This window comes from Schistocerca cancellata, unplaced genomic scaffold (assembly GCF_023864275.1).
Source record: "Schistocerca cancellata isolate TAMUIC-IGC-003103 unplaced genomic scaffold, iqSchCanc2.1 HiC_scaffold_782, whole genome shotgun sequence".
NCBI lineage: Eukaryota > Metazoa > Arthropoda > Insecta > Orthoptera > Acrididae > Schistocerca > Schistocerca cancellata.
The window spans coordinates 2,400,358-2,424,667 of NW_026046793.1; the positions used below are offsets into that span (position 1 = coordinate 2,400,358).

General features: G+C 44.2%; 2 protein-coding genes across 4 annotated transcripts in view; both read right to left on the reverse strand.

The window, feature by feature from the left end:
• The window catches only part of LOC126143131 (disks large homolog 5-like), a 221,608-nt gene that overhangs the window by 164,658 nt on the left and 32,640 nt on the right, over positions 1–24,310 (reverse strand). The window lies entirely within an intron of this gene.
• Positions 1–24,310, reverse strand: part of LOC126143125 (disks large homolog 5-like) — a 420,567-nt gene that overhangs the window by 41,582 nt on the left and 354,675 nt on the right. For all 3 annotated transcript variants that reach the window (XM_049915322.1, XM_049915323.1, XM_049915324.1), the window contains exons 4-6: positions 18,224–18,372; positions 9,222–9,464; positions 1,106–1,306 (exon numbers count right to left, since the gene is read on the reverse strand). In XM_049915322.1, the coding sequence (XP_049771279.1) occupies positions 1,106–1,306; positions 9,222–9,464; positions 18,224–18,372 (593 nt within the window). The remainder of the gene's footprint in view (positions 1–1,105; positions 1,307–9,221; positions 9,465–18,223; positions 18,373–24,310) is intronic.

Below are 24,310 nucleotides of genomic sequence, written 5' to 3' on the forward strand. Positions count from 1 at the left end.
AATTTGTGCAGAAACCAGATGGCAGTTATAAGAGTCTAAGGGCATGAAAGGGGAGTAGTGGTTGGGAAGGGAGTGAGACAGGGTTGTAACCTATCCCCAATGTTATTCAATCTGTATATTGAGCAAGCAGTGAAGGAAACAAAAATTCGGAGTAGGTATTAAAATCCATGGAGAAGATATAAAAACTTTAAGGTTCACAGATGACATTGTAATTCTGTCAGAGACAGCAAAGGACCTGGAAGAGCAGCTGAACGGAATGGACAGTGTCTTGAAAGGATGATTTAAGATTAACGTCAACAAAAGCGAAACAAGGATAATGGAGTTTAGTCGAATAAAATCAGGTGATGCTGAGGGAATTAGACTAGGAAACTTGACACTAAGTGGTAGATGAGTTTTGCTATTTGCGGAGCAAAATAACTGACAATGGTCAAAATAGAGAGGATATAAAATGTAGACTGGCAATGGCAAGGGAAGTGTTTCTGAAGAAGAGAAATTTGTTAACATCGGTACAGATTTAAGTGTCAGGAAGGCTTTTTTCCTGAAAATATTCGTATGGAGTGTAGCCATGTACGGAGGTGAAACATGGACAATAAATAGTTTAGACAAAAAGAGAATAGAAGCCTACGAAATGTGGTGCTACAGAAGAATGCTCAAGATTAGGTGGGTATATCACGTAACTAATGAGGAGGTACTGAATAGAATTGGGGAGAAGAGAAATTTGTGGCACAACCTGACTAGAAGAAGGGATCGGTTGGTAGGACACCTGCTGAGGCATCACAGGATCACTAATTTAGTATTGGAGGGAAGCATGGAGGGTAAAAATCGCAGAAGGATGTAGGTTGCAGTAGTTACTCAGAGATGACGACGGTTGCGTAGGATAGAGCAGCATGGAGAGCTGCATCAAACCAGTCTCTGGACTGAAGACTGCGGCAACACCAACAACAACAACAACAACACTTTGAAAGAATAGAAGTAAGTATTTGGAAATACAGACCACTCAGTGCTTTAGTAGTTAGTTACTAGAACTATGCACTGCGTATGTCCAATGGTATATTATTTCAGCTTACATATGTAATGTGTATGTAGGACAAAAGCTAATACTTACATATCTTTCATCAAGTGCATTAAGTTTCTTTTCAGCATCAAGTAGAACAACACGGAGGAAGTCTCTGTCGCAACGAAGTGAGCTACCAGCCGAAATGATTTCCTTCAGTGAACGGCAGACTATATCACTAGTCTGTCTCGTAACTTGAAGCTTTGCCCATTCTCTTACAACTTCTATGTCTGCTGAATCTGATAATGCGTGCTGAAAATGGACAGAACATTTACATTGCAAAAAATTCAAGTATATAATTACAAATTGATTTGCTTTCTTTCCAGCTACCGTGCTAAATATCTGACACAGCTGCAACATCCCTGGTATAAGGACAGCTGTCACTGCCCACAAAAGTCAATCGACAACCTTATCAGTAGTATTAGTCAAACAATATTATTGCACCTGAGGGTGACGGCACTGTAGTCAGCTTATCACGAGATCTCACCGTGATATTTTGTGAGGACATGCTGAACCACTTGACAGTATATGCACAACTGTCTTAAAGCAATTCACAGTGTGATGCACTTTTCTTAATCACAACTCTAGTTGTTTACTGTAACACCACTGCACGTTTTCGGTAATGCCTACAGGAGGTCAAGTGGAACAATTTCGTGGTCAGGTAGCACAATCCTGTAAAACTACGGTAATTTTAAAAGCTCGCCAGTTACGGTGCCGACCTAAAATATATCGATACTAAATATTACCGACTCTTGTTCTCAAAACTTAATCCACATGCACTACAATTAATCCTGTCGGAGGAACATCCACAACAGAATTATACCAGAGGCTGAAAATACTGCCACAGTTGCAAGGTCGTTTTATTTAACACACAACCACTTTCGGGCTCTTATACGCCTGTCTTCAGGTGTCGTACTGAAAATAGGAAGTTATAGGAGATAATTTTTACAAGCAGCAAACATAAAAATCCATAAATTTGAAAACATTTACAAATTGTTGGTTGGGCCAGGTGCTGTGAAACCTAAGTCAATGCCAAAGTAACACAAGACAGTACTACGGAAGACTGCCCGGGTAAAGAAATATGCACAGAATACCAGAACACTTACACTCGGTGCAGTGACTCCGAGAGCCACAGTGGCAAGTACAAGGTGCGGTGTGCTACCCACGAGTGCAGAGCTCGGAGTAGAGCAGGCACGAAGGAGGAAGCAAACTGGTAAACCAGAGTGGCAGAGGTACTGCCATCTATTGACGGGAAGAAGAACGCGAGACCACTAGCCCAGCCATTCGCAATCTGAATTGGTGATTTACATTAAAAAACATTACACAAAAAATGTTAACAGTGCATTACGCACGGTAAAGAAAGATGTTGACCGAGGCAGCACAGAACTGTAGTAAAACCGAGTGGAAGCTGTGACATAAAATTTATGTAACGTATTACCTGCGCCCATCGGTAGCACACCACGTCTTCTACTCGTCCGACACGGCCCTCGGGGCCACAGTACCGAGCGTAAGTGTTCCGGTATTATTTACACATTTCTTTACCCGGGCAGTCTTCCGTAGTGCTGCCCGACGTCACTTTGGCACCGATTTACGTTTCGCGGCACCTAGCCCGACCGCCAGTTTTTAAATTTATGGATTTTTTGTTTTCTTTGTGCGTTTTCCGAGTGTAAAAATTATTTTTAGTCTCTTACCGTTTCCAGTACGACAACTGAAGATGGGCATATTAATAGCTCAAAACTGGTCGTGTGTTAAATAAAAGACTCTTACAACTGTAGCAGTATTTTCAACCACTGGCCACACGCATTAGTCACGACTGACAGTAATAATTGTTCAGTGACATGTTTTTATTATTTTATATACGATTTCTCTCGTGAATTGGTGCCGACTCAGAACAACAGTACACATTAATTATTAATAATACAGGGTTAGCCAAAAGTCTTAACACTTGAAAATTCAATACTTCGCAAAATAACATAGGTAGTGATGTAAAAATTTACACATGCTTGAAATGACGTAGGGTTTTATTGAAACCAAAAAGTGTGCAAAATAACCAACAGATAGCACTTTGTACGATACAAAAGCAATAATTAGGTTGCTAGGCAAGCTTTCAGAGGCAGAGGCTGCTCCTCTAGGCAGAAGAGCTGAAGGGGAAGGAAGAGAGGCGAAGGAAAAGGACTGGAGAGGTCCAGGAAAAGGCACAGATTTGGGGAAAATCACCCAGAACTGCGTGTCAGGGAAGACTTGACGGACGGGATGGAAAGGAAAGATGCTGTGTTCCATCTGTGTTCTGCCACTGGTTGACGAGTAAATCTTATCTATTCAATTACATTCCATTATCAAAAATTGTTTTCATTGTTATAAAAGCAATACTTAGCACAACAATCAATTTTCAGTAAAGATTATCTTTATAACAAGCACTCAAGATTAATCACATACAGTTTATGTTCCTCACCTATATCTACAGTAATGATATAGGCTGAGGCAGAAACATCAACTTACACGATGTACAGGCAGGATTAATCCCATTTCACTCACTGCCAAGGCACTATTCCAATATTGGAGAGCCTCTGCAATACTGATTCGAGTTTAGAAGTGGAATAGCAATGGGCTGAGGTGTGAACTGGAATTTGTATATGGGAGGGAGATTACAAGAGTATTCACTGCAGCTCTGGTAGCAGCGGCAACTTTGGCATAACATCAGCATGTCTGTGTAGTGAGCAGGAAACCCAGGATTCCAATTTCAGTACAGTACAAATTTTAGTTCATTGCTTTAGCCTGCAGCATTACTGTAAATGCTCAACATGTCCGCTGCTCATCAACAATACCTGTGGTTGATGGACTGTGTCGTGAACAGCACTGTACAGCATATCAGTAGGCACAACGAGAAATTGCCATCTGATTGTACCACAGCAAGTTACGAGGGCAGTTTGAGAAGTTCTCAGAACGAAATAGAAAAAAAAAGTACTTACATCACTGAAATGTTTGTTATTTTTCAGTGTAGTCTCCTTGTAGGTTAATGCACTGGGTCCAACGATGTTCCATTGCCTTGATCCCATCTCAAAAATGAGTTTCCTACAGGCCTGCAAAACAGTTGCCAATTCCGGCCATCAATTCTTCATTTAAAGTGAAGCTTCATCCACCAAGAAAAAGTTTCAGTTTTGTAAGATATGGAAGTCCAGTGGAGCTACATCAGGTGAATAAGGCAGGTGTGGCAACAATTAATGCCTTAGTTTGTGTAATTTTGCCATGGTGATGGTACATGTGTGCGGATGCGCATTGTCTTGAGGGAAGATCACTTTCTTCCTTGCTAACTTTCCTCCTTGGTCTTTTTGTTGCAATTTGTCCAGGATGTTAGCATAGTATTCTTCAGTAACTTTTTGCCCAGTGGGGAGATAATCTACAAGTACAAACAGGATCCCTTTTGCTTCCCAGAACACTAATGCCATGACCTGAAGGAGTTGCCTTTGCTTTCTTCGGTGGCGGAGAATCGGCACGTTTCCACTGCTTTGACTGCTGTTTTTGTCTCTGAGGTATAGTAGTGCACCCAAGTTTCATCTGTGGTCACAAACCGGTGAAAAAATCCTGTTCGTTTCTCTTAAAACAGGCCAAACATTGTTCTGATATGTCCATTCTCGTGCGTTTTTGATCCAGCGTCAAGAGTCACGGCACCCATCTTGCAGATAATTCTTTCATTTCTAATTCTTCAGTTAAAATACGATATGCCCTTTCAGATGACATCTGGCAAGCGTGAGCAATTTCACACGCTTTGAATCCTCTGTGACCAATTTGTGTGCTTTTGCAATTATTTCTGGAGTAATGACGTCTCGGCTGACCATTGCGCGGATCATCTAAGCACTCCTGACCGAATGTAAATTCATTTGTCCACTTGGCAACTGTTGTATATGAAGAAGCAGAGTCCTCCAGTGTATTCTGGAAATCGGCATCAATGCCTTTGCTTTCATACCTTTCTGTACAAAGTACTTAATAACTGCTCGAATCTCAATTTTTTACTCTTCGCAAATTACTTTGCAGGAACAACAACAGAGCCACATTACCACAACAGTTTTTTCCCCAAGAGTACTGATGTGGCACGTGTTTACAGGCAACAGTCCAATGAATATATGTGATGTGTGTTGTAATAGTGCTGAACTCTTGTGGTGATTCCGAAACTTTTCAATCCTCCCTTGTATTATGAGTTGTCATCTTGCATTGAAAGCGTAGCTTGGCATGGAGCCATGAGGAGAGCAGATTTTGTTTCTCACACACTCTGGCTACTGGGCCGTGCGTGCCATGTCCTTGACTAAAGCTGCATGCAATACATTCCTCATACCCTCTACGAATCTAAGTAGTACTATTAAATATTAATCTATTTCATACTTTGTATACCAAATTCTATTGATAACACAACCATAGTGTTAAGTTTTCAAATCAATAACCTTCATACTTCTGGAGATACAAACTTTTATTTAAAACAAACAGTAACGGCGCTGGCATTGTGAAACTGAATTACGGACCGTAAAGTATTCATCTTTTGTATGAACTGAAACTACAGCCGGGGGGGGGATCGAGGGATGGGGGGGGGGGTGATAGAGGGATGGGGGGGGGGGTGATAGAGGGATGGGGGGGGGGGGTGATCGAGGGATGGGGGGGGGGTGATCGAGGGATGGGGGGGTGATAGAGGGATGGGGGGGGGGTGATAGAGGGATGGGGGGGGGGGGTGATAGAGGGATGGGGGGGGGTGATCGAGGGATGGGGGGGGGGGATCGAGGGATGGGGGGGTGATCGAGGGATGGGGGGGTGATCGAGGGATGGGGGGGGGATCGAGGGATGGGGGGGGGGGATCGAGGGATGGGGGGGGGGGATCGAGGGATGGGGGGGGGATCGAGGGATGGGGGGGGGGGATCGAGGGATGGGGGGGGGGATCGAGGGATGGGGGGGGGATCGAGGGATGGGGGGGGGATCGAGGGATGGGGGGGGGATCGAGGGATGGGGGGGGGATCGAGGGATGGGGGGGGGATCGAGGGATGGGGGGGGGATCGAGGGATGGGGGGGGATCGAGGGATGGGGGGGGGATCGAGGGATGGGGGGGGATCGAGGGATGGGGGGGGGATCGAGGGATGGGGGGGGGATCGAGGGATGGGGGGGGATCGAGGGATGGGGGGGGGATCGAGGGATGGGGGGGGATCGAGGGATGGGGGGGGGATCGAGGGATGGGGGGGGGATCGAGGGATGGGGGGGGGATCGAGGGATGGGGGGGGGATCGAGGGATGGGGGGGGGATCGAGGGATGGGGGGGGGATCGAGGGATGGGGGGGGATCGAGGGATGGGGGGGGGATCGAGGGATGGGGGGGGGATCGAGGGATGGGGGGGGGATCGAGGGATGGGGGGGGATCGAGGGATGGGGGGGGGATCGAGGGATGGGGGGGGATCGAGGGATGGGGGGGGGGATCGAGGGATGGGGGGGGGGATCGAGGGATGGGGGGGGGATCGAGGGATGGGGGGGGGATCGAGGGATGGGGGGGGGGATCGAGGGATGGGGGGGGGGGGATCGAGGGATGGGGGGGGGATCGAGGGATGGGGGGGGGATCGAGGGATGGGGGGGGATCGAGGGATGGGGGGGGGATCGAGGGATGGGGGGGGATCGAGGGATGGGGGGGGATCGAGGGATGGGGGGGGGATCGAGGGATGGGGGGGGGATCGAGGGATGGGGGGGGATCGAGGGATGGGGGGGGGATCGAGGGATGGGGGGGGATCGAGGGATGGGGGGGGGATCGAGGGATAGGGGGGGGATCGAGGGATAGGGGGGGGATCGAGGGATGGGGGGGGGATCGAGGGATGGGGGGGGGATCGAGGGATGGGGGGGGGATCGAGGGATGGGGGGGGGATCGAGGGATGGGGGGGGGATCGAGGGATGGGGGGGGATCGAGGGGATGGGGGGGGGGGATCGAGGGATGGGGGGGGGATCGAGGGATGGGGGGGGATCGAGGGATGGGGGGGGATCGAGGGATGGGGGGGGATCGAGGGATGGGGGGGGATCGAGGGATGGGGGGGGATCGAGGGGATCGAGGGTTGGGGGGGGGATCGAGGGATGGGGGGGGGATCGAGGGGATCGAGGGTTGGGGGGGGGATCGAGGGATGGGGGGGGATCGAGGGATGGGGGGGGGGATCGAGGGATGGAGCGAGAATGGCATACATAAGCTGAGAATGTGATATTTCATTAGAACTATGCAAATGTATACACGAGAAAGTTTGTGCAATACGGGAATTTGCAACTTATGTCCGAGTCAGCTTGATTTTGTGAATGGCAGAAACGCAGCCAGAAGGGGTGTTGAGTATAAAGTTTGTTAATTATTTGTTTTGTGGAAAGGGATCATATTTTGTTTTCATTAAATTTTATTTAGTTGCCACCATACAACTGCAATCTGAATGCAACCGAGTTTGCACAGGCCAAACTGAAAAGACAATTCAGAGAACAAAATGTTATGAGGGGTATCTCTGCTGAGAAGGGGGAGAGGGGGGGGGGGGGTTGATTTGGGGGAAGGCACCAAATAGCGAGGTCATAAGTCTCATCGGATTAGGAAAGGATGGGGAATGAAGTCGGCCATGCCCTTTCAAAGAAACCACCTCGGCATTTGCCTGAAGCGATTTAGGGAAATCTTGGAAAACCTAAATCAGGATGGCAGGACACAGGATTGAACCGTCGTCCTCCCAAATGCGAGTCCACATTGCAAACCACTATGCTACCTCGGATATCTCTGCCGGAAACATGTCAAATCTCGCCAATGCTGCCTATCAGTATATCACCAGTGAGGGTGGGAACCTTACTGTTGAAAATGTGAGAGCTGGAGGAAGATTACTGGAGGCGCATCGGTGTGATGAAAATTGCCGTTGACAACACTGTCATTAACACGTGTCCATCCAGCACCACCAAATCTGTCCACTAGCATGGACACAACCATGGACAACTGCAGTGGAAGCAACTAGTTTTGTAAGATTTTAGTTCTACCTACACATTCCTCATTGTTTTTGGAAGTAATACTTATATTGTAGTAATAACTGTTTTCAATTACTCAAACATTAAGGTGATGCTTATTCCATTTCTTTTATAAGCTGCAGCTGTAAGCTGGCTGTCCTATGAGAAGGAGGTGGAGCTTGTCGCAACAGCCAATGTGCTACGAGCCGTATGCGAGCCTCTACTCCCAGCATTCTACAACCGGCAGCCAAGTGAAAGTTTGCGATCAGTAATTGCCTTGGTGTATAAATGCAATTTGTTTTATTTGCTGGGGATACGATCAGGTCTGGTATTATGATCTCCACAAAAAATTGCGACGATCTAATTCACTTACATGCTATGAAGTCAAGTCATAAAACAGATGCAGGAGTATCACATTCGTACTGATAGAACATGTTGTTGAAGTATGCTCTTTTCCTATGAGATTGACAATACATTTCCTATTTCAAAGAACTGCATCTGTAGTGGGATGAATGGAATAATGTGTTGTATATACTGAAGTATTCATTTCAAGACTCTAAACACATTTCTTCTGTTTATAAACAATTTGTTTCTTGTCTGGGAGAAAGTATTAAATTTTGGGGAAAAAAAGCAGTTTCCTAAGATTTAAGATAAATTTAAGGGTTGGGAAGTCTTTCCTTCTTTCCTGCAGATATTCATATGGTGTGTAGCATTGTGCAGACATGTAATATGGTTTGGACGAGAAGGAAGATTATATGGGCAGATCAAATAACTAATGAACTAAATTGGAGAAACAAGAAATTTATGGCACAACTTGGCTAAAATACCAGATCAGTTGGTAGAACACATCCTGAGGCACGAAGGGATTGTCAATTTTCTAACGGAGGGAAGTGCCAGGGGTAAAAACTGTAGGAGAGAACAAGGGATGACTACAATAAGCAGGTTCAAATGGATGGAGGCCGCATCAGTTATTTAGAAATGAAGATGCTTTCATGCGATAGGCAGCTGTGGAGAGCTGCATCAAACTTATCTTTTGATTAGAGACCACAACCATAACAGCACAAACATTTAAGTAATTTTTTCAGATTTTCAGTGACAGGGTGATAACATGCTCTGTTAATAAGACAACTGTCCACATTTCTTTGGGAACTATTCACAAAAAGTAATGAATCTGGGAAGTCTCGTAGTACTTACCATAGTATTCTGCACCAGACTATCAGTGGCCAGTTCAATATTAGATTCATTCTCTTTCAACTGCTTTTCCAGGGCTACGTTGTGAACTTCTGCCTCAATCAGTTCAGCATACAATCCTACATCTGGCGTCGGTTCAGGTGGTGCCGAGATGCGAGACTCCGCGAGTTTTGCAATCACCACCTCCTGTTCTGCTATAAATTTTTCGACCACGGAAGGAGTTTCTGATGGTGAAGACTGCTGCTCCTAGTAACAGAGAGTGTAGTATTATTGTACCGTATTTACTCGAATCTAAGCCGCACTCTAATCTAAGCCGCACCTGAAAAATGAGACTCGAAATAAAGGAAGAAAAAATTTCCCGAATCTAAGCCGCACATGAAATTTGAGACTCGAAATTCAAGGGGAGAGAAAAGTTTTAGGCCGCACCTCCAAATCGAAACAAAGTTGGTCCATTGTAATATGAGACACAATTTAGGTCAAACGAATGACGATACAGCTACAGTAGTTTGGTTCGAGTCGTAAGCTTAGCAGTTAAGCTTTACCACTTAGCCATTGCTATGCGTCAGGCACTCCGTCCGTATTTACACGGGTACCCTTCCTTTTTCACGTGCTTCGTCTGGTTTGAATCGATTGCTTATTTTGCTTTGATCTGGTAAGTGCCGTTTTCTTTGTTATAGGTGTTTGCGTCACTCTTAAGATGAAAATGCATTACCGCACTGTGTCATGCATTGTTTGTCGCATTATTTTAAAAAAAAAGAGAGAGAGAGAGAGAGAGAGAGAGAGAGAGAGAGAGAGAGAGAGAGAGAGAGAGGAATCATCTCATTAGCGAAACAATGGCAAGAGACTGCTATTTGTTGTTACTTACACAGCTGCTTTCTTTGATAATGTTCAACAAGAATCAAATAATAGACTCCGTATGATAGAACATGTTCTGAACGAGAGTTAGGCGAAAATTTTTCTCTGTTTGAAAATCGTTGCGGCCACTTCTTTATTACATCAAATTCTGCACACAAATTAGAGTCATCTTAGATTTAAAAATCTAGTCACTTGCCGTGCTTCATTTCTGACTATCACTATTAGACATAAGAATAATACGAATATAAACATGACACGATACGTATATTCTTCCACGTTTGCTGTTGTCTCACTCTAGTTTCGTAGTTTTAGGCAGACAGGACTTAAATGAGATAGCAGCAAACAAAAGAATACATGGCAAAATGTTTATATTCATACTATTCTTATGGTGAAGAGAATACTGTATGTGATTCAAATTTCATCAGGTTCCGATTGGCAACCATCTCTTCTCACAGGTAGGAAAAAATTCAGAACGTAGAGTTGGCCATATTGACAAACATCCCAAACAGTCTTGCCAGTCAGATTTTCGTAGTACACTGAAATTGTGCTACATTCGAAGATGAACAATACGGAATTTGTATTTACTTCGTTGGATAATTTAAGAAAATGCAGTGGTCGAAACTCGCGGCGGAGAAAAAAGCTCGTCTTCCACTATTTTTGTTTATTTATTTACTGACGCAGAGGTTTTGGCGCCAGTATTTATCTTTGTGCCTACAAAGCATGCCTGCATAGCGCTACATATACTCGACGGCAGAAGTTAGTTGTGGCGGCACGTACCAACATTTTTCATAACTTCCGCTTGCTTTGCACTCGATTCTAAGCCGCAGGCGGTTTTTCGGATTACGAAAACCAGAAAAAAAGTGCGGCTTAGATTCGAGTAAATACGGTAATGTCACAGGATTATTAGTACGACAAGAGAGAATTTTCTTCTTATGTTACCAGTTGCACGTTTCACTTATATATAACAATGTACCAACAGAACTACGAGGGCCCTTTTACACGAGCGGTCGCCATAACTTCGGCTATCTTAACACACTTCCTGTCCGACCAAAACTCCCAGCTTGTCACACATTACTGCTATAGCAGTTGAAATTTCAGTAATATTGATAGTTCTGATGTGAATGCCATAAATGAAATGTTACCTGTGTTCTGCCTCAGTTAATTTGTAGTTAAATTAGGAATGAGTTGAAAGGGTATAAGAACCATAATACAATTACCTGAGATCCCCTTTTGCTTTGCTAAGGTTAGCTTACCTTGTTCACGAAACATTGTAATATTCATTGAATATTGCAGCAGGAAACACTTCTTTTACTACATTTCAGTCCATAAACATTAACATTGTTCACATTAAATGACCAGTCTTTCCAATTTATGGGCTAGACACAATGTATCTTCTGCTTTCCTTTTTTGTTACGAGCTTCAGGGTTCTCTCGGGCAGTGCTGTCTCTGAGAAGTGGTGAATCTCCTCAGAGTGCTGTATTGTGGTAACCAGTTGCTTGTGGAAACAAGATGTCCGTCCTCCCGATTTCATGCACATTTAAACAAATTCTCTACTTCTCACTTACTACCCACTTAACAAAATTCCTATGTGCTGTTGACGATCACTCACTGGAAACATAGCAGTTGTATAAGTACTGTATGTCACTGGAATTTGGCTGCAATAATTACACATCTGTTTGAAACTGACTGACAATATTTCATTCAAAATAATCTCTATTGCTGTTTATACATTTCTCCCACCTCTCCAGCAGGCTATGAATGCCATGCAAAAAAAAAAAAAACAACAACAACAACAACAACAGTAGTTCTTTCGAAAAGAAAGAGTCAGTGAGACATTTTCATACATTCTCGTATGAATTTAAGCGTTGTTCAGTAAAAGCGTGTCCCAGTGATGCAAATAGATGATAATGGACGAAGCCAAGTCTGAAAACTAAGCAGAATGACCTAGTATTTCTCAACTGAATGCCTGGGTCATTTCCCTGACCCATTTTGCTGTGAGATGGGGTGTTATCACGGAGCAATACGACTTGTCTTTTTCCCTATTTTGGTCATTTTTTACTTAATTCTCGAATTAAATAGATCATTTATTGTTGGCAGTGATCAGTGTGATTGGCTTCACCAGATTTTAGCAGCTCATAATAAATGACATTCTTCTGGTCCTACCAAACAGAGTATCGTCTTTTTCCAAAGCAATTTGGTCTTACACTGGATGTCTATGGTTTGCCTGGATTCACATTTGATTTACAACACTTAGTATTCTCAAAATTATCAATTTTTCATCACCTGTCGCTATTTGATGGAGAAACGACTTTCTTTTTATCTGGTGAGTAGTATTTCCCAAGTGGTCTTTTGATCTGCTTTCCGTATTTTATTCAGTTCATGCTGAACCAATTTTCCCACTTTCTGCATCTTTTGCATAGCTTTCAACCAAAAAGAAATGGCTTTTTGAGTTCCATTCAATTGTTCTGGGGGTTCCTGTTGAGTTTGAGTATCACTGCCCATCATCCTCACCCACTCCCCATCATCTTCAAAACCTGCAATTGGTTGTCTTCTAACTTTTTCGGTCGTTTCCCACACTCGTTTCTCACATCAAAAAAATGAATCTTGTCCGTAACTCTTAGTTTGTAAGCAAAAAACTTGACAAGTTTACAGGTTTGAAACAGATACCGATGTACGGAACTTGGATTCGTGTGCACTGACATTCGTTATCAGCAGTTTCAGGAAGCAGATGGAGCTGCAGACGCGGTCTCACAGGCCCTACACTGATGACTAACACTATCTATAGGGGAATTCTTGTTTCATACTTCTACACCTGGTACAGGTAGTAAGTTATCACTTTTATGAAGTGATATGTTATAATAAGAAAAACATCATTAGCTTTGTCCAGTTACACTGAACTATTTTACTGACAACCTGCATTGACTCATAAATAGTCCTGTCTATGCATGGGGAGGAAACAACATTTTGGGGCACTGCTTTTTAAGACAACTGCTACACAACTGATTATTTTAACACAAAAAATTACAGTTGTCCTTATCCTACAGATTGTCTTCAACACCGTAGTGGTTTACTAGACGCGGTCCTGTTTGAGGTGGGATGCCGTTTTCTTCCTAGCGAGTCGAGGTGTGTTAAACTTCGACGCACACCATACCACTGCACAACTGGTATTTTTCCACATTAAGAGACAGTTGTCCAGAGGAGAAAGAGACAGTACGTGAAATGAAGGAAACATCAAGACTAAATGGGGATCTGTCCCATATCTTTGCATGTGAAGCAAGGAACTTACCCACAGAGCCACACCACTTGTGTGTCTAAACAAGCATTTCTCTCTTACAACTTAAATAGCATTCTCTGAGAAAATTCTCCCCGTGACAGAACTCAAAATACCAGTACAGAATGCACTAGCTCTTGCTCCACATCCACTGGCTTGCTCGAATGACTGCATGCTCCACCTGCTGCAGCCTATCCTCGACTTTCTCACTGCCTTATATTGTTTATCTGTTCTTAGTCTAGACAGCACAGAGTGAATTATTTATAGTAGTAGTAGTAGTAGTAGTAGTAGGTTGTCGTCTTCAGTCCTGATACTGGTTTGATGCAGCTCTCCATGCTACTCCATCCTGTGCAAGCAGCTTCATCTCCCAGTACGTACTGCAACCTACATCCCTATGAATCTGCTAAGTGTATTCATCTCTTGGTCTCCCTCTAAGATTTTTACCCTTCACGCTGCCCTCCAAAGCTAAATTTATGGTCCCCTGATGCCTCAGAACATGTCCTACCAACCGGTCCCTCCTCCTTGTCAAGTTGTGCCACAAACTCCTCTTCTCCGCAATTCTATTCAGTATCTCCTCATTAGTTGTGTGATCTACCCGTCTAATTATCAGCATTCTTCTGTAGCACCACATTTCAAAAGCTTCTATTCTCTTCTTGTCCAAACTATTTATCGTCCACGTTTCACTTCCATACACGGCTACACTCCATACAAATACTTTCAGAAACGACTTCCTGACATTTAAATCTATACTTGATGTTAACAAATTTCTCTTCTTCAGAAACGCTTTCCTTCCCATTGCCAGTTTACATGTTATATCCTCTACTTCGACCATCATCGGTTATTTTGCTCCCCAAATAGCAAAACTCCTTTACTACTTTAAGTGTCTTCTTTCCTAATCTAATACCCTCAGCATCAGCTGATTTAATTCGACTACATTCCATAATCCTCGTTTTGCTTTTATTGATGTTCATTTTATATCCTCCCTTCAAGACACCGCCCATTCCGTTCAACTGCTCTTGCTGTCTGACAGAATTACAATGTCATCGGCGAACCTCAAAGTTTTTAATTCTTCTCCATGGATTTTAATACCTACTCCGAATTTTTCTTTTGTTTCCTTTACAGCTTGCTCAATATACAGATTGAATACCATCAGGGATAGGCTACAACCCTGTCTCACTCCCTTCCCAACCACTGCTTCCCTTTCATGTCCCTCGACTCATAACTGCCATCTGATTTCTGTACAAATTGTAAATAGCCAGTCGCTCCCTGCATTTCACCCCTGCCGCCTTCAGAATTTGAAAGAGAGTATTCCAGTCGACATTGTCAAAAGCTTTCTCTAAGTCTACAAAAGCTAGAAACATAGGTTTGCCTTTCCTTAATCTAGCTTCTAAGATAAGTCATAGCGTCAGTATCGCCTCACGTGTTCCGATATTTCTACGGAAACCAAACTGATCTTCCCCGAGGTCGGCTTCTACTAGTTTTTTCATTCATCTGTAAAGAATTCACGTTAGTATTTTGCAGCTGTGACTTATTAAACTGATAGTTCGGTAATTTTCACATCTGTCAACACCTGGAAAAAACTTGGTTCACTTTTGGCCACCAGGTGTAAATCTGGCACTGTACCTTGTACGACAATATGGCATCCGTGCTGTATTGACGAGGTGCTTTTTTTGTAACTGACTGTGCAGTACATTCCCCAGATGTTGCTAGTGCTTGGGCTGTGTCACGAAAATTTTCTATCCCATGTTCAACAGTACGGAAAGTTTTGAGTTTTATTTTACACTAGTATCTGCACAACATCCAGACAGTGCAGTGACTGGAATCTCTGAATCAGCAGCAACATTCTGAAGTTGCTCTTCGGTTTCTGGCACAGATCAAATTTTATGACATGTGGCCTGACATCATTTGAAGCCATGAGGCACATTTTACACTACAGGGTGCAGTGAATGCACAGCACAGCCGAATTTGGGGTACTGCTAAACCTTGTGTTATACTCAAGAGCCATTGTCCTTCCTGTATGAAATCGTGTAATGTGCATTCGTGAGTACCTATACAGTGACAAATTCATATTATCGAGATGTCCTCTTACAGCACGATTCCTGCTTTGGAAGACAACTCTGTGGAAGCCACTGTTTTCATGCAAGATGGAGCAACATCTCGTGTCGCTCGCCCGATGAAAGATCTGCTTAATGCAACCTTCCGTGATCGTTTTATGTCTAGAGATTTTCTAGATGCATGGCCTTCGAGATATGAAACCACGTGACTTGGTACTGGGAAGATCTAAAATAATGTGTTTACCTGGGACACATTTGGTCTCTATGTGCTCTGAAGGCCAGTAAACAGAAATACGTTGCTCAGATTTTACCAGAACTGCTGCGGCCAACTGTCGATCGCATCATTTCACAGACACAGCATCTCTATGTCTCTGGTGCTCGTATTGAATGAATTGTGTAACAGATTAAAAATGAAAACAACGCTATGACTTTCTTGCTTGTTTGACCTTTTCTGCCCATGTCCCATTCCTAATCCATTACATATGGGTACATTTCTATACATCTTTCTAACATTAACACTAGAGATGGGGGATCCGCTCTTGAACTAATTCATGGAGTTCAATCTTTCGAAGGAGTGAACAATCAGTGATTCAGAAAAAAAGAACGGTAGCTCCAAACGTTTCCCACGGCAGAGAGAGAGAGAGAGAGAGAGAGAGAGAGAGAGAGAGAGGGAGAGAGAGAGGGAGAGACGGAGCATATCAGCAGCGCCTCTGCTGGTCAGAGCACAGTGCACGCCACACAACACAACACAGCCAGCGCCGGCCTCTGACCTGCTTCTACCTTGGTTGCCTGCATTGTGCAGTGCCCCATTGGATTTTGTGTTTCACATATGCCGTGCCGTCTCTGTGCGTCGTCTGCCGTGTGCACTGTGCAGTGTCTGGCACAGCTTAACTTCGCATCGCACTCTGTCGGCGATCGTTTCAGTCGCACGTCCTGCCCTCTGGGCAGTTGATGCGAGCAACAGGACAGAGAGCCACCTAGCGGATAACATAGTAACTACTTACAAAAACCTGCTCGCAAGGGAACGGACGATTTGTCTCTGAGCGGCTGAGTTCACCGCTCCCCCCCCCCCCCCCCCCCCCCCCCCCCCCCTCTCGGAACTCGCCCGCTCAACGCTCACCCCACCATCTCGACTCTAGCCAGAGCGTCGAGCAAAGCGACTCAGGTGTCACTCTGGTCTCTGCGGTCTCAGCTCACGCAGTAATACAGCTCGCGGCTCGACCTGCTCGACTCAGCGCCTCTGCATCGGAGTTCGTCCCCACTGGATATTGTTCTTCGTAGTAATACCGCTATGTATATTACATTATTATGTTATGTATACATCAACTGTTTTTATTTTATTTTTATTTGTTTAAACTGATTAGATTAGGTTCCTGATGACTCCTCTTACTATAGGATTTTTATTATGGACACTCGAATTTACGCTTTAATTACGAGCGAACCGATAAACGTATCGCAAAATGTGATACACCAATATTTTCCTTGTTTTATTCTGCGTAAGGCTATATGCAGCACTTTCGTTTTACAGTCAAATTTACATATTTTTTTCTTATTCTGGTACGGATTCTGCGATTTTAGGCGCCTTCGAAAGGAAACGTTCACTTTAAAAATATATGGCTTGCGATGTATTTGTATGAGGTTAATGAAATTTTAATACATTATAGCCAAATATATTGTTAATGTAAATCTCAAGTTACAACATTTTCCGATCACCCAAAGAACCACGATAGTGCAAAATAAATCAATAATCAAAAACTTTGTCATATCGTGGAAATTTCAATAAACAATACAAAATTCTTACTCATTATCTGTGTTACTTCAAAATAGGATCAAATAAGATCAAAATACAGGTATAGTACTGGAATAAACCAAGTTTAAAGGGCAATGTGCCTTCCATTTATTTTCTATTGTAAATGAGTGGTGAGTCATGAAAAAGAGCTAATTCATTTCAGGGAGTGAACAGTTCTGATCCAATCTCTGAAAAGAACAGTTTTGCCGATCTCTAATTAACACCACCACATTTGCGTCTGGTGGCCAAAATTTGAACTAATTTTTCCCACGCATAAATCATTCCACCTGAACATGTCTACAAAGTTTCACTGTCATATGATGATCACAGCCTACACTGGACCTCTGTGGATAGCTGCAGTTCCTCTCCTCTTGTGCTCTCAAATGGAGGTAGGGGCAAAAAACTGTTTCCGTACAAGCCCTGATTAATCTCCTCTTAGTGGCCCTTACACAAGATGTATATTGGTGGGCAGTAGGGTCATTCTCCCATTTCTCACAAATTCCAGTTCTATAATTTTTCTCAGTTGTGATTTCCTGAAAGAATGCCTCCTTGCCTCCAGGTATTGCAATCTGAGTTCACAGAACATTTGCGTAATACTTGTCTGTTAATGGACCGATGTCAAAGAATAGCTATGTAAGGTTCTACCTGTATATGAAAGCTCTCTGCAATGCTGCCTACAGTAGGATCAGGTTATATAAAAAAATGGAGAATGATACTTTCTAAGTCGAGATGAGAAGTGGCTTCCTCTGCAACACCACTCAAGTGGTTTTCGCACACAGCTTGAGAGGGAAACACTATGCCAACTTTCTGAGGAGGATTTTTCCTGTTTTTTAGGAATAGTATCATAATGAAATTGCTCTATGAATCTAGAAGATATGAGAGGGGGGGGGACAGATTTCTTTTATGAAAGTACCTTTGCTGGCACACTGAACGTGCAAATAACTTAATGAATGCAGCAAGGTAACACCCTCAACAACCAAATACATACAGTTACATTAACAACAAAATAAATGCTATAGTAGACCTCTTCACTTACCTGCTTAGCATTCTTGCCGTACGATGTGATGCAATTACTGTCACACATTAGCTTCATGCCATTCTCAAGCTGCTGAGATGCTGCTTTCACAGTCAAAGTTAGGTTGTTCAGCTCACGAATTTCATGTAGCAAACTTGAAGCTTTTTGATCTGAAATAAAACAGGTGTCTAATAAGAGTAACTGAAAGCTGTAATACTACAAGTCCTACAACGACCACACTTCCTCCTAGACCAGGATCATCTACCCCAAGACTCTACACTCTACATGCATCAATCATGCGTCACTCGTGTTGTGAATGAAATATGCTGTTGAAGGAATAGAGAGAAATGCTCTTTAACTTAGTTGCTGAACAATTGCAGGAGGAAGTAAAATTTCTTTTACACATGACAATGTTACTGGCAAATGGAGACTAAGGGAAACATTCTTGGCAGGGTAAGTTGATAATTGCAGGAAAGAGGGAATAACTAAGTTTATAACAAACAGCATCAGTATTGTATGAGGTTATTTAATAATACTAGCATAGAAAGATAACAACAGAACATTTCAAACATGACCTAGGTGAAAATAATGGATGTTAATCTACACAATAAGAACTGGGTTGTCATGTTCTTTTAGAAGACCTCAAACATTCCTTGAGTGTTCAAACAAATTTCGGGCTTGCAGCTGGTCGTCGTCCAATACCTCGCACGATATTTCAGCTAGACACCTGCCAGTCATCTTCAGGTGAGCCGTCGCAAACTGGCGAAAATGTCCTCCGTTCCACAATATACATAGCGTACTGTAACTATTCTGCACATGCGCCGAAAACTTGATAGATGAACCACACTGCCCGCCGGCAACGCCCTCCCTGGTGGAATAGTGGAACTCAGTCGCCCTCTGCATTGCTGTTTGCCACGGCCGTTGACGCACTCTGTCGTCTTCGATTTGAGCAATCGTGGAGATGATGGGATTCCGTGCGCTGTCCAACTGGTGGCCACTGTCACAGTTTAACAGATTTTCCGCCAGTTGTATTTCTACGGATTCTTTAATAATGGAGTCCCAGAAAGACGATGCTGTGAACAAAATCATTGTTTTCTCATACTCCATTGAATGTCCAATAGAAATACAACGTTCAGCAATAGCGGACTTGCTTGGCTGCAAAAGGCGGGTGTAACGTTGATGTTCAGTGCAGCGTTCTTTCACGGTGTGTGTGGTTTGACCTATGTAAGCCATACCACATTGGCACGGTATCTTGTAAATTCCGGCCTTTCGTAGTAACAGACTGTCTGTAACTGATCCCACAAGGTCCGCAATTTTCGATGGTGGGCGGAAAACCACTTTTACCTGAAATTTTCGGAGGATTCTTTCTATTTTAAACGAAGTGTTGCCAACGAAAGGAAGAAAAGCTAAAGATTGTTCCGGCTTGTTCTCCTCTTTATTCACTTCCTGCTTCTTAGTTTTAACTGTTAGTGCCCTGTTAATCTGCCGGATGGGATATCCATTTTCACTGAATACTGTCTTTAGATGGGCGAGTTCTTGAGGTAAGCTATCTAGATCTGAGACAGTATGAGCTCTATGAACAAGTGTTTTAAGCAAACTCATGGTTTGCGATGGGTGATGGCAACTCGATGCTTGCAGGTACAAATCAGTACGAGTGGGATTCCGGTAAACTGAATGCCCTAGAGAACCATCATTCTTCCTTCAAACCAGGGCATCCAAGAAAGGCAAACAACAATATTTCTCTATTTCCATGGTGAACCGGTTGTTGCTATAAATGGAGTTGAGGTGATGTAGAAACTCCATTAATTTATCTTCTCCATGAGGCCACACTATGAAAGTGTCATCCACATACCACCAAAATACTGTTGGTTTCAGAGTAGCTGATTCAAGGGCTCTCTTCAAAATCCTCCATAAAAAGGTTGGCCACGAAAGAGACAGGAGGCTACCCATGGCGACACCATCAGTCTGTTCAAAATAATCTTGATTAAACATAAAATAATTTGCGGAAAGAGCGTGCCTGAACAAAGCAGTGATATCAACAGGAAACATGTTACCAATCAGTGTCAAAGAATCTGCAAGAGAAACTTTTGTAAAAAGTGAGACCACATAAAAACTTACTAGAAGGTCTACACTGCTAAGACGAAGAGCCCCAGTCTACTGATAAAATATGTGACGTGAGCACTTGCCTACGAAAGGTCTCAGTAAGGAAGTGAGATGTTTAGCTAAATCATATGTAGGAGCTCCAATGTTGCTCACTATTGGACACAGAGGAAGACCCTCTTTATGAATCTTTGGAAGGCCATACAGTCTCGGAGGTATACAACCATGTGGTCTTAACCTCTTGATGGTCTCTTGCGGTAAGGAGGAGGAATTTAATAGTGCTGAAGTTTTCCATTGCACACGTCCTGTAGGATCGTAATCAATCCTCCTATAGGTAGAGTCACTTAGCAGACCATACATCTAGTCTTTGTACACACCACAAGGTAACAGGGCACTAACAATAAAGAATCCTCCGAAAATGTCAGGTAAAAGTGGTTTTCCGCCCACCATCGAAGATTGCGGACCTTGTGGGATCAGTTAAGGACAGTCTGTTACTACGAAAGGCCGGAATTTACAAGATACCATGCCAATGTGGTATGGCTTACATAGGTGAAACCACACGCACCGTGAAAGAATGCTGCACTGAACATCAACGTTACACCCGCCTTTTGCAGCCAAGCAAGTTCGCTATTGCTGAACATTGTATTTCTATTGGACATTCAATGGAGTATGAGAAAACAATGATTTTGTCCACAGCAACATCTTTCTGGGACTCCATTATTAAAGAATCTGTAGAAATACAACCGGTGGAAAATCTGTTAAACCGTGACAGCGGCTACCAGCTGGACAGTGCACAGTATCCCATCATCTCCACGATTTGCTCAAATCGAAGACGACAGAGTGAGTCGACGGCCGTGGCAAACGGCAACGCAGAGGGCGACTGAGTTCCACTGTTCCACCAGGGAGGACGCTGCCGGCAGGCAGTGTGGTTCATCTATCAAGTTTTCGATGTATGCGCAGAACAGTTACAGTACGCTATGTATATTGTGGAACGGAGGACATTTTCGCCAGTTTGCGACGGCTCACCTGAAGATGACCGGCAGGGGCCCAGTTGAAATATCGTGCGAAGTATTGAATGACGACCGGCTGCAAGCCCGAGATTTGTTTGAACAGTCAATTCGCCAGGAAAATTTTAAAATTCACATTCCTTGAGTACTCACCTTTCTTCATCCACATATTCTGTTCTCTCCAACTGCAGTTCTTGGTGATGTCTCTCTAATCTCTTCTCACCTTTTTTCCAACATAACCAAACACTAGACTGTCTCACTAGAGGAATTCATAGTTTTGAGCACTGGGACATTTGTCTGACTAACATCTATCTAATGTTACTGTCAAGTGACAAGCTTTTGGAACTTGGGAGAGTATGAACCACAAACTGGTTATGAAGAAAGCTATGAGCGATGAAGTGGCATGTGCTAATAACTCTTACAATGCATCTGTTTCACGGAAATGAAATCAAAAGTCATCATCATCTCCGTTATGGAACTGCCTGAAATAACTAATTGTGTTTCTTTATATGTCGTTGACATTGTTTTGAAATGTTACTATTGTCCTCTGTGATTCTGCTGGTTTATCACTAGAAGTTAGTGGAGAGTACATGCCCAGCAAATATGACAGAATATAAAAACAAATATCAGTTGGTGCTACAGCAAACCAATCTTCAAATTATATGTTGACAATTTTTATGCAGTTTTTTTCTTTTTTTTTTTTTTTTTGGTTGTGGTTTTAGGGCGCAAAACTGCTATGGTCATTAGCGCCCAGCCCGTGACTTAAGACAGTAAAAAACCGAAATTGAAAACCAGCAGCAATGGAAACAAACTCATAAAATTGGAGAAACTAAAAGTAGAAAGAATGCTTAAAAATCCAGTACAGACAGGGGGTGGTTGTCCCCAAAAAAAAAAAAAAAACTTCAAATGACTGACGTCATTTCACTGTCACTAATAAACTGGAGAACGCGGTCGGCTGAGCGCGTGTCATCTGCTAAAATCGACGACGGATCAGGCGATAGCTGTAGACGGGAGCGTAACTGATTAAAATAGGGGCATTCAATTAAAAGGTGTCTGACTGTCCACGGCTGAGAGCAGTGGGGACAGAGTGGAGGAGGATCACCGCTTAAAAGATGTCTATGGCTAAAAAGACAGTGCCCTATCCGGAGTCGAGCTAAAATTACCTCCTCCCGACGACGCGTTCGGGAGGAAGAAGTCCAAGCACAAGGAAGGGCTTTCACTTCCCGCAATTTATTACGGGGAAGTGTTGACCAATGCGCATGCCATAAATGAGCAACTTGGCGACATAAACTGCTCCGTAGATTGGTGAAGGGAAGCGACTGAATAGCTGGCCGAGGAAGAGAGACTGCAGCCTTGGCCGCCATATCGGCCGCCTCATTCCCACAGATACCAGCGTGTCCCGGGAGCCAGAGGAACGCCACCGAGACGCCCCCCAGGTGGAGCAAGCGCAGACAGTCCTGAATCCGGTGGACCAGAGGGTGCACAGGGTAAAGAGCTTGGAAACTGAGGAGAGAGCTGAGAGAATCTGAGCAGATAACGTACTGAATCCGCTGATGGCGGCGGATGTAGTGGACAGCCTGGAGAACAGCGTAAAGCTCCGCAGTATAAACCGAACACTGGTCGGGAAGTCTAAAGCGATTTGGGGTGTCGCCAACAATATAGGCACTCCCTACACCTAATGATGTTTTCGAGCCGTCGGTGTAAATAAATGTGGCGTCCGTCATTTGTGCACATAGAGCAGCAAATGCCCGACGATAAACAAGTGTAGGGGTACCATCCTTGGGAAATTGACAAAGGTCACGGAGCAGGCAGATCCGGGGACGGAGCCAAGGCGGTGCTGTACCCCAAGTTGTCAACAAGGTTTTCGGAAAGCGGCAGGAAAGAGAATCGAGCAATTGACGGAAGCGGACTCCCGGGGGTAGTAGGGAGGAGGAGCGGCCTGCATACCCTACATCAAAGGAGGCGTCGAGAAAAAGGTCATGGGCTGGATTAGCAGGCATAGAAGACAGATGGCTAGCATAACGACTCAGGAGGACTGCTCGCTGATTGAACAGCGGAGGTTCAGCAGTCTCAGCATAAAGGCTTTCCACAGGGCTAGTGTAAAAAGCTCCGGACACTAAACGTAATCCACGGTGGTGGATAGAGTCGAGACGCCGAAGAATAGACGGCCGAGCAGAGGAGTAGACTATGCTTCCGTAATCCAATTTTGAGCGCACTAAGGCGCGATAGAGGCGGAGAAGGACCACTCGGTCCGCTCCCCAGGAGGTACCATTCAGGACACGGAGGGTGTTAAGCGATCGCAGACAGCGAGCCGAAAGATAGGAGACGTGGGAGGACCAGCACAGTTTTCTGTCAAACATAAGACCCAAGAATTTAGCGACGTCTGAAAACGGAAGGTTGACAGGACCTAGATGTAAGGAGGGCGGAAGAAACTCCTTACGTCGCCAAAAATTGACACAAACGGTCTTACTGGGTGAGAAACGGAAGCCAGTTTCGATGCTCCACGAGTGGAGTCGATCGAGACATCCTTGAAGACGTCGTTCAAGAAGGCTGGTCCGTTGAGAGCTGTAGTAGATCGCAAAATCGTCCACAAAGAGGGAGCCCGAGACATCAGGAAGGAGACAATCCATAATTGGATTTATGGCGATGGCAAACAGTACAACACTCAGCACGGATCCCTGGGGTACCCCGTTTTCTTGGGAGAAAGTATGGGAGAGAGTAGTGTTCACCCGCACCCTAAAAGTGCGCTCTGCCATAAATTCGCGAAGAAAAAGGGGCAGCCGGCCTCGAAAGCCCCAAGAGAACAGTGTGCGGAGGATGCCTGTCCTCCAACAGGTATCGTATGCTCTCTCCAGATCGAAAAATATTGCTACCGTTTGGCGTTTCCGGAGAAAATTGTTCATGATATAAGTGGAGAGAGCAACAAGATGGTCAACTGCAGAACGATGCTTCCGGAATCCGCATTGGGCTGGTGTTAAAAGACTGCGGGATTCCAGCCACC